Source organism: Jaculus jaculus, chromosome 10 (genome assembly GCF_020740685.1).
Source record: "Jaculus jaculus isolate mJacJac1 chromosome 10, mJacJac1.mat.Y.cur, whole genome shotgun sequence".
Classification (NCBI taxonomy): Eukaryota; Metazoa; Chordata; class Mammalia; order Rodentia; family Dipodidae; genus Jaculus; species Jaculus jaculus.
Window position 1 is genome coordinate 109,623,942 of NC_059111.1, and position 23,871 is coordinate 109,647,812.

General features: G+C 53.6%; 1 protein-coding gene across 1 annotated transcript in view; it reads left to right on the top strand.

Moving 5' to 3' along the window:
• The first annotated feature begins 1,996 nt into the window (after positions 1 to 1,996).
• The window catches only part of Krba1 (KRAB-A domain containing 1), a 28,358-nt gene continuing 6,483 nt past the window's right edge, over positions 1,997 to 23,871 (top strand). Inside the window, 17 exon segments of the mRNA XM_045160322.1 lie at positions 1,997 to 2,021; positions 3,873 to 3,911; positions 4,482 to 4,536; positions 14,109 to 14,235; positions 14,612 to 14,731; positions 15,274 to 15,417; positions 15,987 to 16,142; positions 16,825 to 16,956; positions 17,177 to 17,350; positions 18,123 to 18,272; positions 19,076 to 19,282; positions 19,719 to 19,892; positions 20,335 to 20,511; positions 21,863 to 22,015; positions 22,551 to 22,712; positions 23,390 to 23,581; positions 23,671 to 23,805. Of these exon segments, the coding sequence (XP_045016257.1) occupies positions 3,895 to 3,911; positions 4,482 to 4,536; positions 14,109 to 14,235; positions 14,612 to 14,731; positions 15,274 to 15,417; positions 15,987 to 16,142; positions 16,825 to 16,956; positions 17,177 to 17,350; positions 18,123 to 18,272; positions 19,076 to 19,282; positions 19,719 to 19,892; positions 20,335 to 20,511; positions 21,863 to 22,015; positions 22,551 to 22,712; positions 23,390 to 23,581; positions 23,671 to 23,805 (2,275 nt within the window). The 5' untranslated portion in view covers positions 1,997 to 2,021; positions 3,873 to 3,894.

The window sequence follows — 23,871 nt, forward strand, 5'->3', positions numbered from 1 at the left end:
AAAGCCAAAGGACCCAGGTTCGACTTCCCAGGACCCACATAAGCCATATGCACAAGGTGGTGCATGCATCTGAGTTCCTTTGCATGGGCTGGAGGCCCTAGTGTGCCCATTCTCTCTCTGTTTCTTTCTGCCTTTTTTTCTTCTCTCTCTCTCTCAAAATAATAAATAATAATAAAATATTCTTTTAAAAAGTGCAACTAAAGCTGGGCATGGTGATGCACACCTTTAATCCCAGCACTCAGGAGGAAGAGGTAGGAGGATCCCTGTGAGTTTGAGGCCACCCTGAGACTACAGAGTGAATTCCAGGTTAGCCTGAGCTAGAGTGAAACCCTACCTCAAAAAAAATCAAAAGTTTAACTAAAAGCTCTGGGTAAAGGGGTGGCAGTAGGCTTCTCCATAACTTGGACAACTGACCAACTCAGCAAGTTTGGTGTTGCTCAGGTGCTCTTAGTAACTGATGGCCCTGAGCCCACACATGCTGCCCAAACCCAGTCAGCAGGGAAACACCTGAGTCAAAAAAGTGCCAAGGCAGTGCCATGCTGAAATAAGGTTGCATCTTTCTGTTTTGAGTGTTTAAGTTGAAGGGATTTTAAGGTTTAAGGTCCTAGAGACCCATATGGGGTTCCTGGCTTCAGGCCTACAACCTACCCCGAGACACCACAGGAGATAAGATGTGGAACTTCAAGTTTGCCATTTTCCTGGGTTAGAGCTTTGGGATAGTTTCAAATCTGTTCAGTAGGCTACCCAATGCCAGTCTTGTGTCAAAGATGTCTTGGAGTACCAGGGAGGAGCTTCACCCAGGAGGGCAGGGCAGTGATGGAGAGTGGTCTCTGCTCACTTGTTTCCTCAGCGGCTGCATGGCTGAGTTTTGGTGATGACTGGAAATAAAGCCAGCAGAGTTCATGGTAGATCAGCACTGCTGGGGCGGCTGGGAGAGAAATGTTCTCCCCTCTCGTATTTAAATGAGGGGCCCCTAGGCTGCAAGCACCTTTGACCGGAGTACTAAATCCAGAGCAGCGTCTCCCCTTCGCGTGGCCCTGCTTCTGCTGCGCACCCAAGCTTCTGTTTCAGAGGGCGACTTCAGTTCCACAGCCTCCCTTCTCTGGAATGTTCTAACATGACATGGGAGTCTCCTTCAGGTGGAGGAAAGGAAGCTCATTCAGGATGCTCAGCCTGCAACTTCACCCCAGAGGTAACCATCCACGAATTCCGGGATGGTGCTCAGGGAGAGAGAGAGAGAGAGAGGCGGGGACGGGGTTCCTACATTACACATTGAAGGCCTGGTACTTTGTCAAGAACTACCGGGGTTGTCACTAGTAAACAGTCACACGAAACACAATGGCACGTAGATAAACGAGGGAGTGGGAGACAGATCTGCAGACAGTCCTATGGGCCCAGTTTGTCCTCTTGGCTTCCCCCAGGCAGGGTTTGGTTTGCACGACTAGGGAAGAGACGGATCCCTATTCATCCCCATCTGGCACCTGCGCAGCACGCACTCAGAGAGCACTGGGTGATAGAATGAACGAACAAGTGGGCGGATGGATGGATGCATGCTTGGCTGCATCGGGACATGCGCAGCTGCAAGCTTGACTGGGCGAACCGGCATCAAGCTTCCAAGCGAGGTGCAGGACTGAGGAGGGCTGGAGCAGCGAGGCAGGCCGGCGGCCACTCGCCCCGTCGCTCTGACTTCCCAGCTCCGCCCTCGCGCCGCAAAGCTCTCTGGGAAGTGTAGTCTGCGCTTGCGCCGTGTGGTCCGTGAGGCCGGGGCAGCGCGGGGAGGACGTGCGGGCGGAAGCGGGACCACCCCCTCCGCGGGATGCGAGGCGCGGGGGGCGGGCTCGGCCAGGCGTGGGGCGGGCCCGGACGCGCGCAGCCCCTCCGCTCCCCGCGGCCCGGACCCCCCCCCCCCCGCCCGGCTCCGCCTCCTCTCGCTGTGCCGCGGACGCCGACGGTGGAGGAGCCGCGCCGGAAGCTGGGTGGGCCGGGCAGCCGCCAGGCTGAGCCCCGCGATGGCGCGCCAGGTAAGGCGAGCCGGGGGCGGGCGGTCAGGCGGGCGGGCGCCGCGAGCCCCGGCTGCCCCGGCCGGTGTGCTCCGTGCCAGCGCGGTCCCCGGGACGACGGTGTCGGCCACGGCCAGGATCGCCAACTTTGCGATCGCCTGAGCCCAGCCAGGCCAGGCAGGTGCCCAGGAGCCCAAGCCCAGAGGTCGAGGTCCTGCCCTGCCCTGCCCAGCCCCCCAGGTGGACACGGACTTAGAGCTTTTTCTCCACCTGGTGGTGGGGGGGGACTCCTTCTTTGCCCGTCACCCTATCACTCTGCTTGGCTGTTCAGGACAAGTTACCCTAAGAGTGATGAGCATGAAGGCCTCAAAGGAATGGGGGGGGGTGGAGAATAACTAAGTCTTGTCACTTTTATTTTTGGTATTTTGAGTAGTGGGGGACATAGGTGCTGGGGTGGGGTGGGGGAGAAAATGGGTTTCCAAGTTCTCTGCTGGTACCACCGGTGTGTGGATCCTCGAGCTGGAGGGAGAGCCCCATCTGCTATAATGGTCTGAGCCCAGTTTGCACTGACTGGTAGGATGGGAAGATGAGGGGAGATGCTGCCCCGAGCTTTCTAGGTATATACCCCGAAGCCAGCTGTGTGGTTGTGGTGCTGTACGATCTGGCCAGCTCGGACAAGCTGTGTTGGGGTCGTGGCTGGCACACAGTGTGGCCAGGCAGAGCAGGCATTGTGCCAGGACTTTGGCATCACCAGTACCCCACAGGCATCCTGAGAAGGGAGAAGCTGGGGGAATTGGACGTGGCCCAGCCACCAGCGTCCTTTGCAACTCTCGCTGACAGGCAGCCCAAGGACACTGTTGATATGCTCACTGACCCCATACCAGGGCCTCAATATGGGTTTCCTGCTCTATAAAGTGACAGGGTTTGTCCACTGATCTGTCAGACCTGACACTGAGGGAAGAATGTATCCTCACACCAGCTTCATGGAGAAGTTGGCCAAGAATGGCCTCGGGAAGGAGTGCAAGGTCACAGTGAGATGGAGAGGGGCTGGGGAGGTCTGTGCTCTTTGTCTCCAGTCTGACTCAAAGCCCTGTAAGGAAAGCCTTCGGGTGGAGACAGACCATGAGGGGCAGAGTGGAATAGGGTCTGCTCTGGTAGCCCTAGGCAGGCTGGGGCAATGTGGCTAGGCTGGCAAAGATTCTGAGAAATGGACCAGTCTTGTAAGTGCTGAAACTGCAGTTAAACATAGGGCATATGACACAAAAGAAGGCCCAGCGTGGCAGCCATGAATGGGGAGGCTGCCCAGCTGGAGCAGCTCTGGTCAGTCTCAGAAGCTTGTTTTCTGCTGGAGGGAGGGAGGGAGGGGTCTGGGGTGGCTTCGCTTCTCCTGAAGATAAGCATTTGCAGGCTAGATCTCCCTCCTTCCCTCTCTCTCTTTCCCTCCCTCCCTCCCTCTCCCCCCTTCTCCTCTCTTCCTCTCCCCTTGTCCTTTCCTCTCTCTTCCTCTCTCTCGCCCCCCTTTTTCCCATTCTCCCACACTCAGGAGCACCTACCTAGCCACAGCAAGGTCCCATTCATGTCTTATAAAAACTTTGTCGCTGAAGAGTTCCTTCAGAACTTCAGAACTCAGAAGAGGCTGAGGTGGTGAGAGGCCTGGGAAACATCACTCACAAGGGTCTAAACGAGCTGGTTATATTTAGCCTGAAGATTAAAGAGGCCTCCCCCAGAAGTCAGGAACAGTATGTGGAAGAGCCTGAGGTGGCAGGCTGTGTCCTGCAGGTGGACCTTATGCAGACAAACTGGGCTGCAGTACTAAGTCCCAGCTTTTATTCTAGACGTCTTTTCTTATATCAGTTCACTTTGTCTTTGCAGCGTCCCTATGAAATAGCTTGTTATGACCCAGCATGACAGGTGAGTTTGCTGTGGCCTGAGTGGATCAGTAGTTTGGCTGTAACTAATGTGGTGGTTCTCAGGAGTATCAGCTTACACTAACCAAAGTCAAGAAGACAAACCAGAAGGCTATGATTTGACAGTGTATCCCCAATTTCATGTGTTGGATGTTCATTTCCCAGAGTCGTTTTTGCTGGCGCATGAGGACTTTGTCCTCAGAGTGGGTTTGTAGAGGAATAGCTGTTGAGGGAATGGCCTCATTTAAAAAACAAGCCCTGGGCTGGAGAGATGGCTTAGCGGTTAAGCGCTTGCCTGTGAAGCCTAAGGACCCCGGTTCAAGGCTCGGTTCCCCAGGTCCCACGTTAGCCAGATGCACAAGGGGGCGCACGTGTCTGGAGTTCGTTTGTAGAGGCTGGAAGCCCTGGCGCGCCCATTCTCTCTCTCTCTCTCCCTCTATCTTTCTCTCTGTGTCTGTCGCTCTCAAATAAATAAATTAATTAATTAATTTAAAAAAAAAAAAAAGCAAGCCCTTTCTGATCTGCTTGCTTTCTCTCACCATGCCATGTCCTCCGCCATACTGTGATGCACCAGCAACGCCCTCAGCAGATCTGGCCTCTCGACCTTGGACTTTCCAGCACCTGCTACTGTAAGAAATCAACTTATTTTCTTTAGAAGTCACCTTGTCCCGGGTATTTTGTTATAGCAACAGAAAATGGACTAAGGCACAGAGTAAGTCAGTGAACCAGAGTTGCCAACTGAAAATCCATGGTAGCTGACAAAAGTCTCTGGGCTACCTATCATGTTTGCTTTGTGCTGCTATACAAAAATATCTGAGGTGTGTTAATTTATAAAGAGTAATAACTTACTTTTCACAGTTCTGGAAGCTGAGAAATCCAAGATCAAGGGGCTAGCCTCTTGTAGGGGTGAACTTAACCTACCATGTACTTTAAACTTTATTTATTTATTTGAGAGACACAGAAAGAGACAAGAGAGAGGTGGGGAGAGAATGGGTGTGCTAGGGCTTCCAGCTACTGCAAATGAATTCCAGATGCATGTGCCCCCTTGTGCATCTGGCATACGTGGGTCCTGGGGAATCAAACCAAGTCCTTTGGCTTTGCAGGCAAATGCCTTAGCCACTAAGCCATCTCTTCAGCCCCCAACGTGTACTTTAGTTACTTCTCTGGTTGCATCTGGCTTTATGTGGGTACTGGGGAATTGAACTGGGCCATCTAGCTTTCAGGCTTTGCAAGCAAGTGCCCTTTACTGCTGGGCCATCTTTCCAGTCCCTGCTCTAGTCACTCTCTCTCTTTTTTTTTTTTTTTTTAAAGTTTTCTTTTAAAATTTTTATTTACTTGAGAGAAACTAGCAGAGAGAGAGAGAAGGGGGGGAGGGAGGGAGAGAATGGGCATGCCAGGGCCTCCAGCCACTCACTGCAAATGAACTGCACATGCATGCACCACTTTGTGCATCTGGCTTACGTGGGTCCTGGGGAATTGAGCCTCAATCTGGGGTACTTAGGCTTCGCAGGCAAGTGCTTAACCACTTAGCCATCTCTCCAGCCTCAAGTTGTTTTATTTTTGTTGTTGTTTATTTTTATCTATTTATTTGAAAGTGACAGACAGACAAAGAGGCAGAGATAGAGAATGAATGGGCACACCAGGGCCTCCAGCCACTGCAAATGAACTCCAGTCGCGTGTGCCCCCTTGTGCATCTGGCTAACATGGGTCCTGGGGAATCAAGTCTTGAACCGGGGTCCTTAGGCTTCACAGGCAACCACTTAACTGCTAAGCCATCTCTCTAGCCCCAACTTGTTTTATTTTTAATCTTAATTTATTTATTAGGGACAGAGAGGGAGGGAGAGGGAGAGATAGAGAGAGGGAGAATGGGCAAGCCAGGGCCTCTAGCCACTGCAGACAAACTCCAGACACATGTGCCACCTTGTGCATCTGTCCTACAAGGGACCTGGGGAATTGAACCTGGGTCATTAGGCTGAGGCAAGTGCCTAAACCGCTAAGCCATCTCTCCAGCCCTCTAGTCACTCATGATGGTGGCTCATAATTCCCACATTCCTCCAGCATTGCAGTAAGAAGGTTGATTCACAATCAAGACTTTTACATTTTGGGTTTGTGCCCTTCTTCTTCTTTTTTTTTTTTCAAGGTAGGGGTTCACTCTAGTTCAGGATGACCTGGAATTCACTCTCAGGGTGGCTTCAGTCTCATAGTGATCCTCCTCCCTCTGCTTCATGAATGCTGGTGATGAAAGGCATGTGCCATCACACACGGCTTTCCTCTCCTCCTTTGATTTGATTTGATTTTATTTTTTCAAGGTAAAGTCTCTCTGTAGCCCAGGCTGACCTGGAATTCACTATGTAGTCTCAGGGTGGCCTTGAACTCACGGCAATCCCTCTACTTCTGCTTCCTTAGTGAGGGATTAAAAGCATGTGCCACCATGCCCAGCTATTATGTATCTTAAAGCAATTTTTATTTAATTTATTTATTTTGTAAATTTTTTTATGAGAGAGAGAACTGGTGCACCAGGGCCTCCAGATGTTTGTGCCACCTTGTGCACGTGTGACCTTGCGCACTTGTGTCCTCTTGTGTGTCTGGCTTATGTGGGACCTGGACAGTTGAATATGTATCCTTAGTCCTTGCAGACAGGCACCTGAACCTCTTAAGCCATCACTCCAGCCCTTGAAGCATATTTAACTTAATTTAATAGATTTTAATTTATTTATTTGAGAGAGAGAGGGAGAATGGGTGTACCAGGGCCTCCAGCCACTACAGATGAGCTCCAGACACATGTGCCACCTTGTGCATCTGGCTTACGTGGCTCCTGGGGAATTGAACCAGGGTCCTTTGGCTTTGTAGGCAAACACCTTAACCGCTAAGCCATCTCTCCAGCCTCTTAAAGCATATTTTCAAGGAAATGCATCCTAACAGCGTAGTTACATGTTTGTTGCTGTTACCTTCTCATCTCTGGGACAACCCCTGACCAGAAGCAGCTTGTGAGAGGAAAGAGTTTATTTCAGGCTTATATATTCTTAGGGAAGCTTCATCATGGTGGAAGAAGATAGCTTCCTTCATCAAGCATCCATAGCAGAGAGACAAAAGAGAGTAGCCAGCGTTGAAGCTGGCTCAGTACACACTTTAAGGCTGGACTCAAGATCCACCCCTAGTGACACTTTTCTCCCAGCCTGCTGGAGACTTGAATAGAAAGCCTAATCAAAACTACCTGAGGCTATCGAGCCGTTTACATTCCAACCACCCCAGTGCACCAGCAGAGTAGTCAAAGCTCCTAAGGAAAACATGCATGTTTAGTCCACAGGTGGCATTTGTGCCCTACTGTGACAGGTCTGAAGCTCCTGGGGCACATATGGTAACTCACAATTAACCCAAGGCCAATTCCCACCCACTGTCAGCCCAGTGGCATCCTGCCACAAGTGAGAGAATGAAGGTTTGGTGGCAGGAGAAGAGAGGGCCAAGGGACCGAGCAGGGCAGAGGGTGCCTAAGAAGTGACGAGCCAGATGCATTGGGTGAAGAGGTAGCCAAGTGTTGTGGGGCTCTGTCTCAGGCCTCCAAGAGGATCTGAGGTTCAGGGGCTCCCACAAGGACTCAGCCTGACTCCTGGCGGTGATCTATGATAGTGAGACCAAGTCCAGCAAGCTCAGCACATGGCAGAGGTACCTGGGGCTGGGCTGGGACAGCAGGGAGAGGGGGACCTGAGGCCCGCTCAGCAGAGGCCTGCTCCAGTGCAGTCACCGGAATTCTCGTGGTTCCTTCAGGTGAGATGTTGCAGTGAGCTTTGAGTTGCTGGCACAAAGAGCCCAACCAAAACCAGCTTGTGGGAGGAAGTTTATTTGGCTTACAGACTAGAGAAGAAGCTCCAAGATGACAGGGGAAAACGTGGTATGAGCAGAGGCTGGTCATCACCTCAGGTGAACAGTAGCAGCTGCAGGGGAGTGTGCTAAACACTGACCAGAGGAAGCTACCTGTGACACCATAAACCCGCCCCCAACAATACACCGCCTACAGGAGGCTCCAAATCACCAACTGGGGACCTCGCATTCAGAACACACAAGTTTATGGGGGACACCTGAATCAAACCACCACATTCCACCCCTGGCCTGCATAAACTGATAACTGTCCATGATCATAAATGCAGTGTGTTCATCCAACTTTAAAGGCCCCCATAGTTTTTATAACTCCAGTGCTGTTCAAACATTCCCATAGCCCAAGTTGTCTAGCTGAGCTATAATACAAAAAAGAACCTGTAATGACACAATAAACATTCACACTGCAAAAGATGACACTGGGCATAGCAAAGAGAGATTGAACCAGCCAGATGTGGAGGCGCACGCCTTTAATCCCAGCACTTGGGAGGCAGAGGTAGGAGGATTGCCGTGAGTTTGAGGCCACCCTGAGACTACAGAGCGAATTCCAAGTCAGCCTGGGCTAGAGCAAAACCCTATCTCAAAAAATCAAAAAGAAAAGGAAGAAAGAAAGAAAAAAATATTGAACCAATACAAAATTTTAACAGAGTAAACATCAGATTCTGTAACTCCAACAACTCTAACCATTGACCAGTCGCTGGAGTTCTGTTTCTGCCCCTCCAGCTTGGCTGTTCATAGCTCCAGGTATGCTCCTTCCAATGCCAGCAGCTCTCCTTGGCAGCCATCCCTTTGTCCTGGCATCTCCACTGGCTCTCCACTGCAACTCACGGTTCATCACCATGGCTCCATCAGGCCTCTATGCAGGGACTCCCAACAACCCTGTTTCACATTGCGCATAGCCATTTACAAAAAAACAAAACCTCGTTGCAAATTCAGTGACCCTCTCTTTCCTGCATTTGTTACACTGTGTAGCACCAGGTGTGCTACCAACTTGTGAATCCAGGGGAGAATAAATCCTACTTTGAAGGGCAGGACACTCCAAAAGAGTCCACATCCTTCCTGCTGTCCCAATGCAGATCGGCTGGCTCAGTCTCAATGTTGTGGTCTCTCAAGCAAGTACAGCTTACCAGGCAGCGGTTCTGGCCCAAAGATTTATTTTCTTTCTGTGCCATACCCATCTGCTCACATCAGTCCATTTCTACACAATGCAACCTTGCACAAATTTCTAGGACACAGGCAGGCAGAACACAGCAAGCCTGCCACACAAACTGCTTTTAGCCCAGTCCTAACAAATTTCTTTCTTCTCCTGTTGCAGTCAGGTTCGCATTGCTGGCAGAAATCACCTGACCAAGAGTAGCTTGTGGGGAGAAAGGGTTTATTTTGCCTTACAGGCTCGAAGGGAAGCTCCACGATGGCAGGGAAAACAATGACAAGAGCAGAGAGTGGACAATACCCCCTGGCCAACATCAGGTGGACATCAGGAGCAGGAGAGTGTGCCAGACACTGGCAAGGGGAAACTGGTTATAACACCCATAAGCCCACCCCCAACAATACACTGCCTCCAGGAGTCTTTAATTCCCAAATCTCCACCAGCTAGGAACCTAGCATTCAGAACACCTAAGTTTATGGGGAACGCCTGAATCAGACCACCACGCCTTCATAAGCAAAATCTCATTGTTCATAGTTCTTACTGCATTCAGGCCTCTCATCTCTGACCAGGATGGGCCATCAGACTGTACTTCTAGCACTACAAGGCATCTTTTAGGCCAAGGTTTTAAATCCTTCCAACTTCTTCTGCAAAATCAATTTCAAAAGGCCAAAAGCTGTGCTGGAAAAATGGCTTAGCGGTTAAGCACTTGCCTGTAAAGCCTAAGAAACCCGGTTCGAGGCTCGATTCCCCAGGACCCACGTTAGCTAGATGCACAAGGGGGCGCACGCATCTGGAGTGCGTTTGCACTGGCTGGAGGCCCTGGCGTGCCCATTCTCTATCTGCCTCTTTGTCTGTTGCTCTTAAATAAAAATAAACGAAAAAATAATTTTTTAAAAAGGCCAAAAGCCACTGGTCATGGTGGCGCACGCCTTTAATCCCAGCACTTGGGAGGCAGAGATAGGATCCCTGAGGGTTTGAGGCCAACCTGAGACTACATAGTGAATTCCAGGTCAGCCCAAGCCAGAGTGAGACCCTACCTCAAAAAACAAAAACAAAAAAGGGCCGAAAGCCACAGCAGGTTTCCAGCAGCAGAGACCCCAGTACGTAATACCAATTTTACTGCCACACCTTTGCATTGCTGGCAGAAAGAACCTTGTGGAAGGAAAGGGTTTATTTTGGCTCACAGACTCCAGGGAAGCTCCGTGATGGCAGGGGAAAATGTGGCATGAGCAGAGGCTGGACAACATCGGGTGGACAGCAGCAGCAGGAGAGTATGGAAGGTGTCTGAAACGTTTCTGAGGGGGAGGGGCCGTAGGGGGCCAGAGCCACGAGTTAAGCTTTGGCAGAGAAGCTGCTGGGTGCTGGCAGGCTGTCAAGATGGCTGGGGATGAGCAGTGTGCCATGGCAACAAGGGACATGTCCTTCGGACAGCTGGGCAGCATCAGGCAGTCACTGGAGGTGCTGTCACTAGCCAGGTGTTTGGCTGAAGCCCAAGTGTTTCGGAACGTCAGAGCACTGGGTGTGTGACTGCATGGTGCCAGTGGTCAGCTGTTGCGGGTGGCAGGCGGAGAAGATAGCCTGAGTGGGTGACAAGGCTGCCGGTTCATAGCAGGGGTGATTTTTAAACTCACTGACTTAGGTGGGAAGGTGGCTCAGCAGTTAAGAGTGCTTGCCACTTAAACTGGAGACCATTGAGTTCAGTTATTAAAACAGAAAAGCTGCATATGGCCACAGGGAGTGGAGAATCCCTGGGGCTTACTGACTGCAGCCCCGGGCTAAGGGAGACACCCCGCCTCAAGCAGTCACTCAGTTGAAATGCTCAGGTGAGTGATAGGAAGTGGCTCCTCTGGCTTCTGCACACACATGTGCCTACACCACGTAGCACACTGCACACACACTCTACACACACGTAAAGTCATAGAACAGAGCAGCGTGTCGGCTTTGCTTTGTGAGGAGTGTGTCCATTTTCTTGAGCATATCTTTCTCATAGGCAACATTTGTTTCTAAACCAAAAGGATCCTTCTCATAATTTATATCCTGTTTACTATTTGCACCAAGTTCATTTCTACCATCATTTTAAATTCATCTCTCAGATGCTGGGGTTCATGGCTTTTTTAAAGTTTACTGAATACTGACTTCTAAAAAGTAGGAATTTTGCCAGGTGGTGGCGCATACCTTTAATCCCAGCAACTCGGGAGGCAGAGGTAGGAGGATCTCCGAGTTTGAGGCCAGCCTGGGACTACAGAGTGAGTTCTAGGTCTGTCTGAGCTAGAGTGAAACCCTACCTCAAAAACAAACAAACAAACAAAAAATGTAGAGGCCAGGGATGGTGGCCCATGTCTTTAATCCCAGCACTCGGGAGGCAGAGGTAGGAGGATCGCCATGAGTTCGAGGCCACCCTGACATTACATAGTGGATTCCAGGTCAGCCTGGAGTAGAGTGAAACCCTACCTCAAAAAGCCAAAAAAAAAAAAAAAAAGTGTAGAGTGGATTTCTGAGTTTCTCTAAGAAATGTAGCTTTCAGTGCTGAGGGGCAGTGAGTGAAGGTCTGGAGGGGTGGGGGACATGGTGAGATAGGTCCAGTGGGACTGCAGCCTGGAGGGCCCTTGCGGGTGTCACCTCCTGCCAAGCTCAAGGCCTGCATGCCCTCCACTCTCCACGTGTGAGCCTGGTGGCGGGTGTTGTGGACCACAGCAGTGGAGGTGAGCACAGCAGTAGAGGTGAGCACAGCAGTGGAGGTGAGCACAGCAGTGGAGGTGAGCACAGCTGGCTCAGTTGGGGTGGCTGGTGGAGAAGTGGGACTTTGAAGGGTGGGCGGGAGAACAGGGAAAGTGAAGGTGGCCTCAGGGAGCTCTGGGGCTTGGATTGGAGTCTATCGATGCAGGGCCGTAAGTGCAGGCCGCGGGCCAGACTACAGGTGTTCAGTTCACCAGTTGCCTGGCCGGCCGTGAAGAAACACCTGTCTGTAGAGCTGTAAGGCTCTGTGAGGTTTTTACTCTGCCCCTGTCTTATTGCTGTTCGGAGGGAAACATTATACATGCTCATTTCTTCTTTTTTTTGTTTTTTTCTGAGGTAGGGTTTCACTCTAGAGCAGACTGACGTGGAATTCACTATGTAGTCTCAGGGTGGCCTCAAAGTCAAGGCGATCCTCCTACCTCTGCCTCCCGAGTGCTGGGGTTAAAGGCGTGCGCCACCACGCCCGGCTCATGCTCATTCTTTTTTTTTTTGTTTTAATGCTTTGTTTTTCCAAGGTAGGGTCTCATTTTAGTCCAGGCTGACCTGACCTGGAATTCATATGTAGTCTCAGGGTGGCCTTGAACTGAAGGCGATCCACCTACCTCTGCCTCCCGAGTACTGGGATTAAAGGCGTGTGCCACCACGCCCGGGCTCATTCTTTTTTTTTTTTTTTTTTTTTTTGAGGTAGGGTTTCACTCTAGCCCAGGCTGACCTGGAATTCATCTGTAGTCTCAGGGTGGCCTTGAACTCACAGTGATCCTCCTACCTCTGCCTCCCGAGTGCTGGGATTAAAGGCGTGCGCCACCACGCCCGGCTTCGGGCTCATTCTTGATTGCTGTGTTAGCCTTGTTAAAAAGTATTCGGGGTGCTTGTCTTTGTCATAGAGTCTGAACATCCCTCATCTGAAAGTCTAAAGTCTGAAATGCTACAACATCCAAAACTTTTGAGCACTGTGATAACACATGTGGTGAAGTCCACATCTGAGCTCATGAGACTGTAAATTCTTTTTTTTTAAGGTAGGGTCTCACTCTAGTCCAGGCTGACCAAGAATTCACTATGCAGTCTCAGGGTGGCCTTGAACTCATGGCCATCCTCCTACTTCTGCCTCCCAAGTGCTGGGATTAAAGGCGTGCACCACCACGCCCGGTAACAGTGAATTCTATATAAGATTCTCTTCAGGCTATGTGGATAAATTAGTTTTGTGTTTAATTGACAAAATAACTCATTATGTATATGTAAGTATTCCAAAATCAGAAATCAAAATCATCTGGTCCCAATAATTTGAGATAAATACTGGATACCTTGATAACTAGCTGGCTTTATTTTATTACCCCCCTCTTGTCTTCCCCCTTTCATTCGTGTATGTATGTATGTATGTATGTATGTATGTGTGTATGTATGTATGTATGTATACATACATACACACATACATATATATATTTGTTTTTTAAAATATTTTATTTATTTACTTGAGAGAGAAAGAGAATGGGTGCACCAGGACCTCTAGCTCCTAAGGGCAAACTCCAGCCATATGTGCCACCTTGTTTATGTGGGTACTGGGGAATAGAACTGGGGCCCTATGGCTTTGCAGACAAGTGCCTTAATTTCTAAGCCATCTCTCCAGCCTTTGGTAGGGTTTCTTTCTAGCCCAGGCTGACGTGGAATTTACTATGTAGTCACAGGGTGGCCTCCAAGTCACAGAGATCCTTCTACCTCTGCTTCCCTCGAGTGCTGGGATTAAACCACCATGCCCCGTCTGGCTCTTTCTCTTTTAATGCCCCTGTGGTAGAGTCCCAGGTCCCCACACATTCATGGAATTTTGCTTCTTAGTTTAAATGAGCCCAACATGGTAGATGAGGATTGGCTGTGGCTGCCATCTCAGAGTTGATCTGCTCCAGCTCAGTGGCCCTGAGCATAAGATTGTCATTTTAGTTTCCTGAGACCAAGACCACAAATCGGGCCAGGTGGGGGTGGGGTTGCTTGCTCTGGAGGCTTGAAGGTGGCATCCTTCCTGCTTCCTCCAGCATGTGGGAGCCCCACACTCTCCTTCCGGTGGCTGCATCGCAACAGACTCCCCTCCATCCTCACATGACCTCCCTGCGTGTGTCTCTTACAAGGAGGCTCGTCATAAAGGGGTCGTCGTGGCCCTGGCTTGTGTCCTCGTCTTCCCTAGTTACGTTTGTAGCGACTCTTGTTTCTGAGAAGGTCACATTCGCAGGGGCCGGGCAGGAGGCCTTCAGCACCTCCTGGGCACCCCGCTGGCCCAGACCCTGTCTTTCTACTCAAGTCCTGTTGCTTTGGGAGTCGGGTCCCACCCATGCCTCACTGCTCTTACCTCCAGTGCCCACCAGGAGACACACGCAGCTCACTGAGCTAAGGGACAGCTGGGCTGGGTCTCGCTGGCATGAACACAGCCAACCTCCCTGGAGCCTGTGCCCACAGGTGCCCATCAGCTTCAAGGACCTAGCTGTGCGGTTCTCGGAGGAGGAGTGGCGGCTCCTGCAGGAGGGGCAGCGCGAGTTCTACCGGGACGTGATGCGGGAGAACTACGAGACGCTGGTGTCCGTGGGTGAGAGCGCGGAGCCTCCAGAGGATGAGAGGCCGGGGCAGGGCAGGGCTGGCATGGAGGGAAACTGAAGTTCGTGGCAGGGAATCCTGAGTTTTGATAGTGCCCCAGACCGTGCCAGGCCCCAGCCTTCTCATCTGTGAGTTGAACAGTTTCAGGGGCTTGTAAGAACTCAAGCCTGGCCCAGGGGCTGTGTTTTTGTGCCTTTATTACTTATTGTCTTGGGTACTAGTCTTTCCAGGGCACACAGTGGCCTCCAGGTGTTTGTTTGGGTGGCCATACAGATAATCGTGGAGACTCGTGCACAGGAGAGTGGGCACCAGGGCCATGACATGACTGTGGGCGGTCACTCCAGAGTAACTGTTCCCTCTTTCCCCAGGGACAGCTGAGCTGCTCCCACTCTCTGCTTTCCTGTCACCCATGGAGCCTAGAGGAGCCACCGGTGGAGAGAGCCACCCTGATGAGGGGCAGAAGCCCCCTTTAACAAATGGCTCCCAGGGTAGGTCCTCTCAGCAGATTTTGGGCACCCCTCTGACTCACAGTTCATAGCCCTTAGGCTCTACTCCTCGGGTGACACCTGAACTTCCACTGGCTCATCCAGTCCTCCTGAGTCCCACCTCCTCACCCCTGTGGGCCAGGGACCCATGGCATGTTACCTGTTTCACAGAGAAGTGCTCGGTTTTAAAAACTAGGGTCACCCTATGGAGCAACTGTCCTCAGGCCCCGTTCTGTCACCACTCACAGCTTTATTCTAGCTTCCTTCCCAAGAGCCAGCTGATATGGTGGAGGTGGCCCATGGGATCCGGAGTAGGTGAGGCCAGGGGCCTAGGCGGTTCTAGGAAAGGCAGAGGGCAAGATGGTAGACAGCCCCCCACATTCCCCCGAAGGAAAGAAGACAAGGGGAGGACCGAGTGACCGTATGAGGAAAGAACCCTGTTCTCCACCCCTTCCCGCACCGCCCTCAAGTCCAGCCCTTCGCGCCTCGGGCTGTCCCCTCCCTGGTTCCGAGAGGCTGAGGTGTGACCATCCCTCCCCTCGCAGGAGGACAGCCCCAGCACAGCCTGCACCTCACTGCCCTGGTGCAGCTGGTCAAGGAGATTCCAGAGTACTTGCTCAAGGAAGTCAAGGGCTCCGAGGACTTCCCCGAGAGCCACAGCCTAGACGAGCAGAAAGTGAGCCCCAGGGGTGAGTCAGCTGCCCAGGCATCCTCGGTGCAGCTCCCACGTGCCATGGGCTGGCCAGCGTCATTCCTGACCACAGGGACATAGGGATGCTGGCTGAGCTCCTGGGCATAGGAGGGTGTGGGGGCAGTCTGGGTCTTTTCAGGGTGGTTTCTGTGTGGGCCCAGCTTATCCCCTGGTGGTCCCCGTTAGATAGATGGGAAAGGGAAGGAAGGGGAGCTTGTATTTGTGGCCACTGGACCCAGATCTCACTGCCAACCTGGGTTGGTCCACTTCCCTACCTGTCCGTCCTCTTGTCCCTGCTTGTTCATCTCAGACCCCACCTGCCCCGGAACCTACTCCTCCCTCAGCTGAGAGTGGGTGATGCGGAAAGTGGGGACAGCATGGGTGGGATATAATTTTACAGCTGCTGCTTTGCCCCGTGCCAATGCAGTACCAGAGCTGTGAGTGTAAGTTTCAGAGCCCAGGGAGGACACTGACGCCCCATTCTTGATGGAATGTGGCAGGGAAGGTCGGGGCTGCAATGGAATTGGGGGACGCCTTAGCAGTTGACTTGTCCCCATCTCCCCACAGGGGCTGTGACGATGGAGACCTTCCCTCCCCGAGGCGTGCTCACTTGTCTTCCGGAGAGTCCCATGAGCCAGCCCAGCCTGGCCACCACACCCACAAGCAGCTCACTCTCCAGTGGCCCCCCCGCAGACTGGACACAGGAGAACGCCCTGCCTATCAGTGAGTCTTACCCAGCATGCACAGGGTACCCAGGATTGTAAAGGGCCAGCCCTCGAATCTGGCCTTGGACCTGTACCCTTTTCGTTTTCTTCAGGACTTACTTTCCTCTGCAGTTAAATGGGGAAAGGGTCCCCCGAGAGTGAACAACACCCTTGGCTTCTGGTGTGCAGACCAAAGAGGAGGTGTGCTGTCCACTTACGGGTGGCCTGTTGCCCTGATCGCTGAGAGCTGTAATGTACCTGTGTGCACCTGGTCTGCTTCTCTGACTTTAGCAAAGCAAACAGCAGAGGAGCATGGGTAGACCCACAATTCCTCTGGAGTCTCACTTTTGAAAATCCTTGCAACTTTTGCATTTGCCAGAACATCTGTTTTTACTAAAAATAAAGGACTGCACCTGGCCTGTGGCTTCAGGTGGCACCCATTCCCCCGGTTCTGATGAGAGAACGTAAGACTGTGACCTGTGTGTGCTGAGGCTACAGCATTCATTGTCTGAGCCAGTCCCAGCTACTTTCAGAGGGCACCAAAGTCTTGGTATTTAGAGCTAACCTAGAAGGAGAAGGGCACAGGCCCTCTGGAACAAGTTCTCCAAAGCCAGCCTCAGCTCAAGCCCAAGTTCCTAGAACTGGGCTGCCCCTCCAGGAGTTGGGGCCCAGGCTAGAATGGCGTACCTTGTCTTCTGCAGAAGGACCTGCTGACAGACTGCAGCCTGCGGGCAAGGAAAGCCCGGCCCCCAGCAAGGAGTCCGGCCCTCCTACCTGTAACCTGGACCAGACGAAGAGCTGCCAAAGACAGGAGCAGGGGACCCCAGGACCAGGTGAAAGGCCTGCTTTTCTACTGGTGGGGCAGCCTCAGAGCCGGGAAGGGTACATGGGATGGGGATCCTGTCGCTTTCCTGTTTGGGCTTTATGACAACCCCACACAGCAGGGCCTTGTTTGTGGGGGTGATTTTTTGGCTGCTCAGAGACCCTGGGGATGGCTGAGGGTCTTAAGCTGCCTGTCAGGGCGACACTGATGGGCAGCCTCGTTGTGCACAGGACCCTCTCCTGGGAGCAGCCCTCTGCAAGGCCTCATCAACTGTCTGAAGGAAATCCTTGTGCCTGGGCCCCAGCCCCCAGGGGCAGCCCCCACCCTGTTACCGTCTTTCCCTGGCTTGAGTGTGCTGAGGCCGAACAGAACTGACGTGGGGTCAGGGAGCCCACCCTGGCCAGGTGAGTCCCCAGGTGCCTTGCCTGCTCAGGCTGAGGTCTCTAAAGCCCCAGAAAACTCTGGTCACCATTCCGTCGCCGTCTCTTTGCTCCGCACTGTCTGCCTTGAGATACCGCTGCTCGAGTGCTCCCGCGTCCCGTTTCAGGTGTCATGACGGATGGCTCTTCCAAGGATGGCATTTAGATAGAGGAGCATCGAAGTACACTTTACCCTGGTGTCCTCAGTGTTCCTTACTCCTAACATGGGATTCCAAAGAGAAGAATCCCACGGCCAGATGTCACTTCCTGTTAGCGTGGATGAGGATTAGAGTGGACATTGGGTCCGGGCAGCACGGTGGGGCAGGAGTACCACCTGAGATTGCCCTTGAGAGGTTGCTGGAGCTTTGAGCCTTGGTTTCCACATCTATAAAGGGGAGGAGCACTGTGTCCCCCCACCCAGTCAGGGTGAACTCAACTGCCAGATGCCTCTCGCATATGTGCGGGTGGTCCTGTATGTTGAGGTCTGACCCACCTCCAAGCCAAGTTGCTTAGTCAGGGAGACACAGCGCTCCCTCCTGCACGGAGTGACGCCGCATTTGCCTCTCCGTGTGCTTTCACGCCTCCCCCCTTCCATCCCCCAGAAGTGGAGTTATTAACTCCCAGAAGAGTGTGGCTGCACACAGCCCCAGAAGGCCCAGATTTCCCGGTTTCTGGCCCTTTCTCCCAAGCACGTGCCGGGATGGTGCGGGGAGGCTGGAGCACTGAGCTACAGTGAGACGTGTGCCTTTTCCCTTAGTGAAGACCGAGGCGGCGGCAGGGGATTGTCCCCTTCAGGGCCTGCTGAACTGTCTGAAGGAGATCCCGGAAGCCCCAGGCACGCGTTCTGGCCCCGCAGGAGCAAGTCCATGGGCGCGGGAGGACGCAGAGGCCTGGAAGAGCTCTGGAGGTGAAGACCACAGGCTGGGCTGGGGGGGTCCAGATGCCATCTCTGTGGTGGCCCTTCACACCAAACTTGGGGGCCACGTGTCGGCCTGTTGGCGTAGGAGCTGTCGCTGTATGAGGAGCGAGGAGTGGGAGGGGCGCTGCCATGTACTTCATAATTCTCTGGACTAGGTCTGCTTGTAGGACGTGAAAGTTTTAGAAGAACCTTCTATAAGGACAGCGGGGAGTGAGAGAGAAATGAAATGGGAAACGGTTGTAGCCCAGTAGTCCCTTAGGCCATGATTATGACTGGGATTCCTCTCACGCAGGTTTAGGTTGGGCTCATTTCCACATGTCACCTCAGCCGAACCCTCAGCCCCTCCTTTATGCCTTCCCCACCATGTTAGATCAAAGCGCAGTCCTTTTGTCCTCCTCTGCTTTGGAGACTTCTTGTGCTGGACAAGTTGGGTTGGGAGGGGTCATGAGTGTCATGGAAAGCCCCAGGGGAGATACTCTGGGGTTGGGTGGGTCTCCGGGTACCATTTACTCTAGTGAGCTCCTTGGAACATAGCCTTCAGAGTGGGCTTGAGCCAGGTGAGGAGCAAGGTCTGATTTGTTGCTGACTGGAGAATGTCGTCTTAACACCTTAGAAAGTTCCAGAACAAGGCAAAAAATTTGGGTGGGAGGAGTGTGATTTGGATCTGTGCTGGTGACTGCTGTAAAGTTAGGGGAGACTTGGAAGTCCCTCCTAACCTTGTAAAGGCCTCATGGGACTTGAGTTAAGTCAGGGCACGAAACCTGGGCTTCCCAGTGGCCGTCTTCCCGCAGAGCCCAGACACCTCCAGACTCCTCCTCCACCCCGCCCTGGCCCTGGAGCTGGCAGTGTGCTTGCTGTGGTGAAGGAGGAGGATGGTGGGGCCCAGACCCCTCCAGTGCCAGCATCTTGCCAGCTCAGCAGGCAGCGCCACAGCCCCTCTTCCACTGGAGACCTCAGAGGAGTCCGGATGCCTTGCTGGGGCCCCATGATGACGCAAGGTAAGGTGGGTTCTGTGGGTTATCTGCCCCTCTCAGAGGGAATCAGTTCTACGGCTCCAGGGAAGAAACCCCTGCCCGTCCCCTGGGCTTGAGTCAGTCTTCCTAGCTTTGGTTCCTTGGTGCACATCGTCCATCCGGGCCCTTGCGCAGGCAGCCCTCTGCTTTCAGACCTTCCTTGTGCAGTGAGGCCCTGGCTGTGGAAGCTGGCCCTTGCATACAGGTGGCTCGGCCACCCTTCCCCGTGGAGCGGGGTCAGCTTTCTTTGTTCCATCTGCAGAAGCAGAGAACAGGGAGGCTCTCTTGCTTGGCAGGTCCCTGGAGCCTGCTGCAGGACTTGTCACCCTGTGGAAGGCAGGCTGTGGTCCCGTCAAACAGGGTCTAACGAGCAGCCCAGAACCCTGCAAAAGAGGCTAACCGGTGGCCTCTCCTGTCCCAGCCAGCAGGACCTCGAGCTCACCCCTGGAAGCCCTGGAGGCCTGTCTGAAGGGCCTTCCCTCAGCTGGCCCGTCACCCCTTCAGCCGTTGGCTACCTCCTGGTCCCGGAGCCCCCAGCCAGGAGATGTTGGGTCTCAGAGGCCTGAGCTGCAGCCCCAGGGCTCTCACAGTGAAGGTAGGTGTGTGGGCCTGGGCGGGCTTGTGAACCTGCGTGCAGTAGAGGTGGGAGGGGCTTCTGCAGCACGGCCCCTCCTCCTCAGCCCTGCTTCATGCTCTCACCAAAGGGCTCCCCAGCTTTCCAGGAGCAATGTCTTCCTTCTTCTTCTTAGTCTTTCTAAAAGGGATGGTGAGGGCTGAGAGAGAAATGAGATAGAAGTCACAGCTGTAGCCCAGTGGACCCTTAGGCCATCAATTGTGACTTGGGATTCCTGTCGCAAAGGTTCGGGCTGGGCTCGTTTCTACATCTCACTGGGATGCTCAGCCCTGGCCGCATGCCTTCCCCAAGCAGCCTCGGGGGAAATCCTATGGGGTGGGGTCTCCTGGTGCCATCCATCTAGGGCCGAGGGGTCTCTTCTCCAGCAGGCTTTGCTATGACCCAAGTGTGCTGCTCCCTACAGAAGCTACGAAGCAGCCACTTCCGCCTCTGGGCCTGCAGGGCTGCCTGAGAGAGGGCCCCATTCGACCCTCTGGCCCCCGAGGCACCCCCACCAGCTTCTCCTCCGCCAGCAGCACCACTGATGGGGATATGGATTTTGGGAGCCCTGGGGGGATCCAGAGACAGCGGCTTGGCAAAGGTAAGCTGGGCTGGGTTGGGGCTGTGGTTCTCTGGGAACCGGCCCACTGTCACTGGCCCAATACCAGATGTGGAGTCGGGGATACCAGGATGGGTGCAGATACATGACTTGTCTTAGAAGGGCAAGGGCTCCCTTTTCAGTGACTTGGCTCAGAAGGACACTGCCCGACAGGCCCTCGCATTGAATGCTTCCTAAGGCCAGTCACAAAGAAGTGTGTGACACCAGCTGACTCCCACTTAGGGAAGTGGCTGGATTCACATAGGACCAACTTCAGCAGGGTGCCTGGCAGCCTGTGGCCCCTTGGCCTGCTGAGGAGAGTTACTCCATTGACCTAGGGTTTTTGAAGTCTTACACTGCTATCTCAGAATCCCCTTTTGGCTTGTCCCTGCTGGAATAATCTGGCCTATCTTGTCCCCAGTGCATCTGCTCCTGTCTGTGTCCTGGCCACGTCCATTGTTTGTAGAAAGGCTTAGGGCTGCAGCCTGTATTCTAGCCAGAGGTTGCATGACTTTTTCATGTAAGATTAAACCTGTCTCCAAACTGGGATGGAGCCAAAAGCTCAAAAAATGGCTCACGCAAGTCAGTCTGTCTTGCTGAGTGCAATGAGTTTATTAGAGATTACTTCAGGAGCAGTGAGTGACTGGGCAGCTGCATTTTCCTGAAGTCACCAAAATGTCTCCCCTCCTGCCCCCACATACACCCTCACTCTTACTATTTTTTTTCAAGGTAGGGTCTCACTCTAGCCCAGGCTGACTTGGAATTCACTCTGGAGTCTTAGGGTGGCCTCGAACTCACAGCAATCCTCCTACCTCCGTCTCCCCGAATGCTGGGATTAAAGGCATGCACAATCATGCCTGGCACCTTTCAGTTGTTAATAGGTAATGAAGTCACATGGCTTTATGCAGAAGCTCCAAACAGTTACATGTGAAGAGTGTCACCCTGTCACCCTCTCTGCGTCAGTCACTTTTGTGACTGTGCTTCTTCTGGGGACATCTGCACTTTGTCATGCTTCTGTCTCCTCAGATGGTGGCGTTGTACATGAGTTTCAACCTTGCTCTGGCCTTCAGCCTCTGCATTTTGTCTTACTCGTCCCTGGCCGTGGTGCCGTTTTGTTCTTTGTGGTAGGGTACAGTGTTCTGAGGCGCACTTCCTGTTCAGTGTAGCTTCTGCTTATAGGCTTGGTGTTCCAAATACTCCAGACTGCAGGAGGTGCCACCCTGCCTTCAGGACATGTCCAGTGCTGTGCCTCCTCCCACTGCCTCCAGACAGGCTTGCCGCCCTGCCCTAGACGTTCTCTCCTGGGGGAGCCCAGCTGCAGCCATCCAAGACCTCCCGTGTCTGACCTTTACAGGATACCCACCAGGAGGCTCCCCACTCCAGGGCCTAGAGAATTGTCTCAGAGAGATCTCTGTGCCCAGGCTACAGGCTGCCTGGCCGTGCTCCTCAACTGTGGACAGGGGCCTGAGGAGAGCAGAGCCCAGGAACTGGACGGCAGACAGAGAAGGTAACCCGCGGGGGGTGTGGGTGTCTGGGAGGACAGACCCTCCACGCCCTTCGCCTCACCAGGGCTGCTCCCAGCTTGCCTCGGGTCAGACCCACCGCTGAGCTGAGAAGGTGCTCTGTCAGCAGGCTGGGGCACAAACTTGTTTTGAGGCCAGGAAGTTGGACAGTCTTTTCCTCACACGTAGCCTCCCTAGCAAGTGAGTGGTGGGCAGAGTTGAGGATGTGGATGCCTGTGACCATTGTGTGTGCAAGTGCAAGCCTGAGTCGGAGCCGTGCTGGCCACACGTCTGCACGCTGGCCGTGACAGCCCCTCGTGTCGTGTGTGGGCACTGATTCGCCCAGCTCACGGGCTTCCACACAGCTAGGTTTGGGAAGGAAGGGCTCCTAGAGGGGGTTTGCCTAGGGAAACCGCAAGAAAGGTCCTTCCCACACCTGGAAACCATGGGCTGAGAGCCTGACAGTGGCGGAAGTCCTGTCCATTCTACTGTTGGTGACGCAAGGCCCCTTGGGCTGATGAGCACTTCTCATTCAAACAGGACAGAGGGGTGAGGCCTGTGAGCCAGCCCGTCTTGGACAAAGTGGGGTTGAAGCACCCACCAGAAGTCTCAATATGGCTAGCCCGCAGACCTTCACGTCCAGCTACAACCCCACCTGCCGGGGGACCACCAGGCCAGCGCCGTGGAGGTGGATGCAAGACGGTGAGCTGCCCTCCGGAGTGGCGGGCAAGCTTACCCCAGCTAGTTTCTGCCAGAGAGATGGCTGTTCCTTCCCTCCCGGCCTCTGTTCCTTCCGCACCTTGCATCCCTTCCCCAGAGCACGGAAGCAGACAGAGCCGAGAAAGAACTGAGACAAGTGCGGGTGCGAAGCAGCAGGAGGGTGTTGTCTAGTCCGCCCTGGGTGTTCGGCAGTGGAGACACTGCTGCGGTGAGAGGCCGCTCTGCGCCCTGGCTGTGTGGATACTCCAGCAGGCCCTGCTCTGCGGGCCTTTTCTAACTCCTGCCACGCTCAAACTGTCCCTCATCAAAGTGCTTGTCCCTGGTGGTGCCGGTGGACAGTCTGCTAGGTGGGATGACCCTGCCCTGGAAGACAGATGCCTGGCTTGCAAGGCCCAGGGTCTGGCTGGAACCTGATTAAAAGTGGTTTCTGGGAACTTGAGACTTCCAGAAAATTCCCCAGCTCACTTCTCCAGGGATACAACTGGCCTCGACTTTGCTTCTCTCCACCTGCATCCCGAGGACAAGCTGCTTAGGGCTTAGCAGAGCCCATGTGGGTTGTGGCCGAGCAGAAGGTGACCCATCCTGACTGCCGGGCTATGAAGGCAAAGTTTTCCTGCTGCCTTTGATGATGACAGCTGGCTCTCTTCTCCTTTGTATAGAGACAGCCACCATGGTCTCCCCACTGCACCGCCTGGAGAGCTCTTTGAAGGGCATCTTGCCTGTGAGGCCCCTGCGCTTTGCCTGTGTGGCCGGCCCTGGCCCCAGCCCCAGCCCCTGCTCCAGCTCCAGCCTCAGCAGCTCTGACGAAGACCCCAGACCTGAGCCTGAGCTCTGGCAGCTGCCACACCAAGGTGAGCCTGCTGGAGTGGGTGTGGGAGGCGGTAGTGAGCTGCTCTTTGGGGCATCTGTCAGTGTTCTGACATCAGCTTGTTCATGGCAGAGAGAAACCACCTTGGCACCTGTAAGGGTCCTGTCCCTCTATCTCCCGCCCCTGGAGCATCCCCAAGAGGTAGCAGGGGAAGCTGTCCTGCTGGAAGCACTGAGAGAACAGAGCTGAGCAGCAGCCTTCATGCAGGTGAGCTTGGGTCTCCCCAGACAGGCAGCCACACGCCCCCAGAGGGCCAGGTGTCCAGACTCAGAA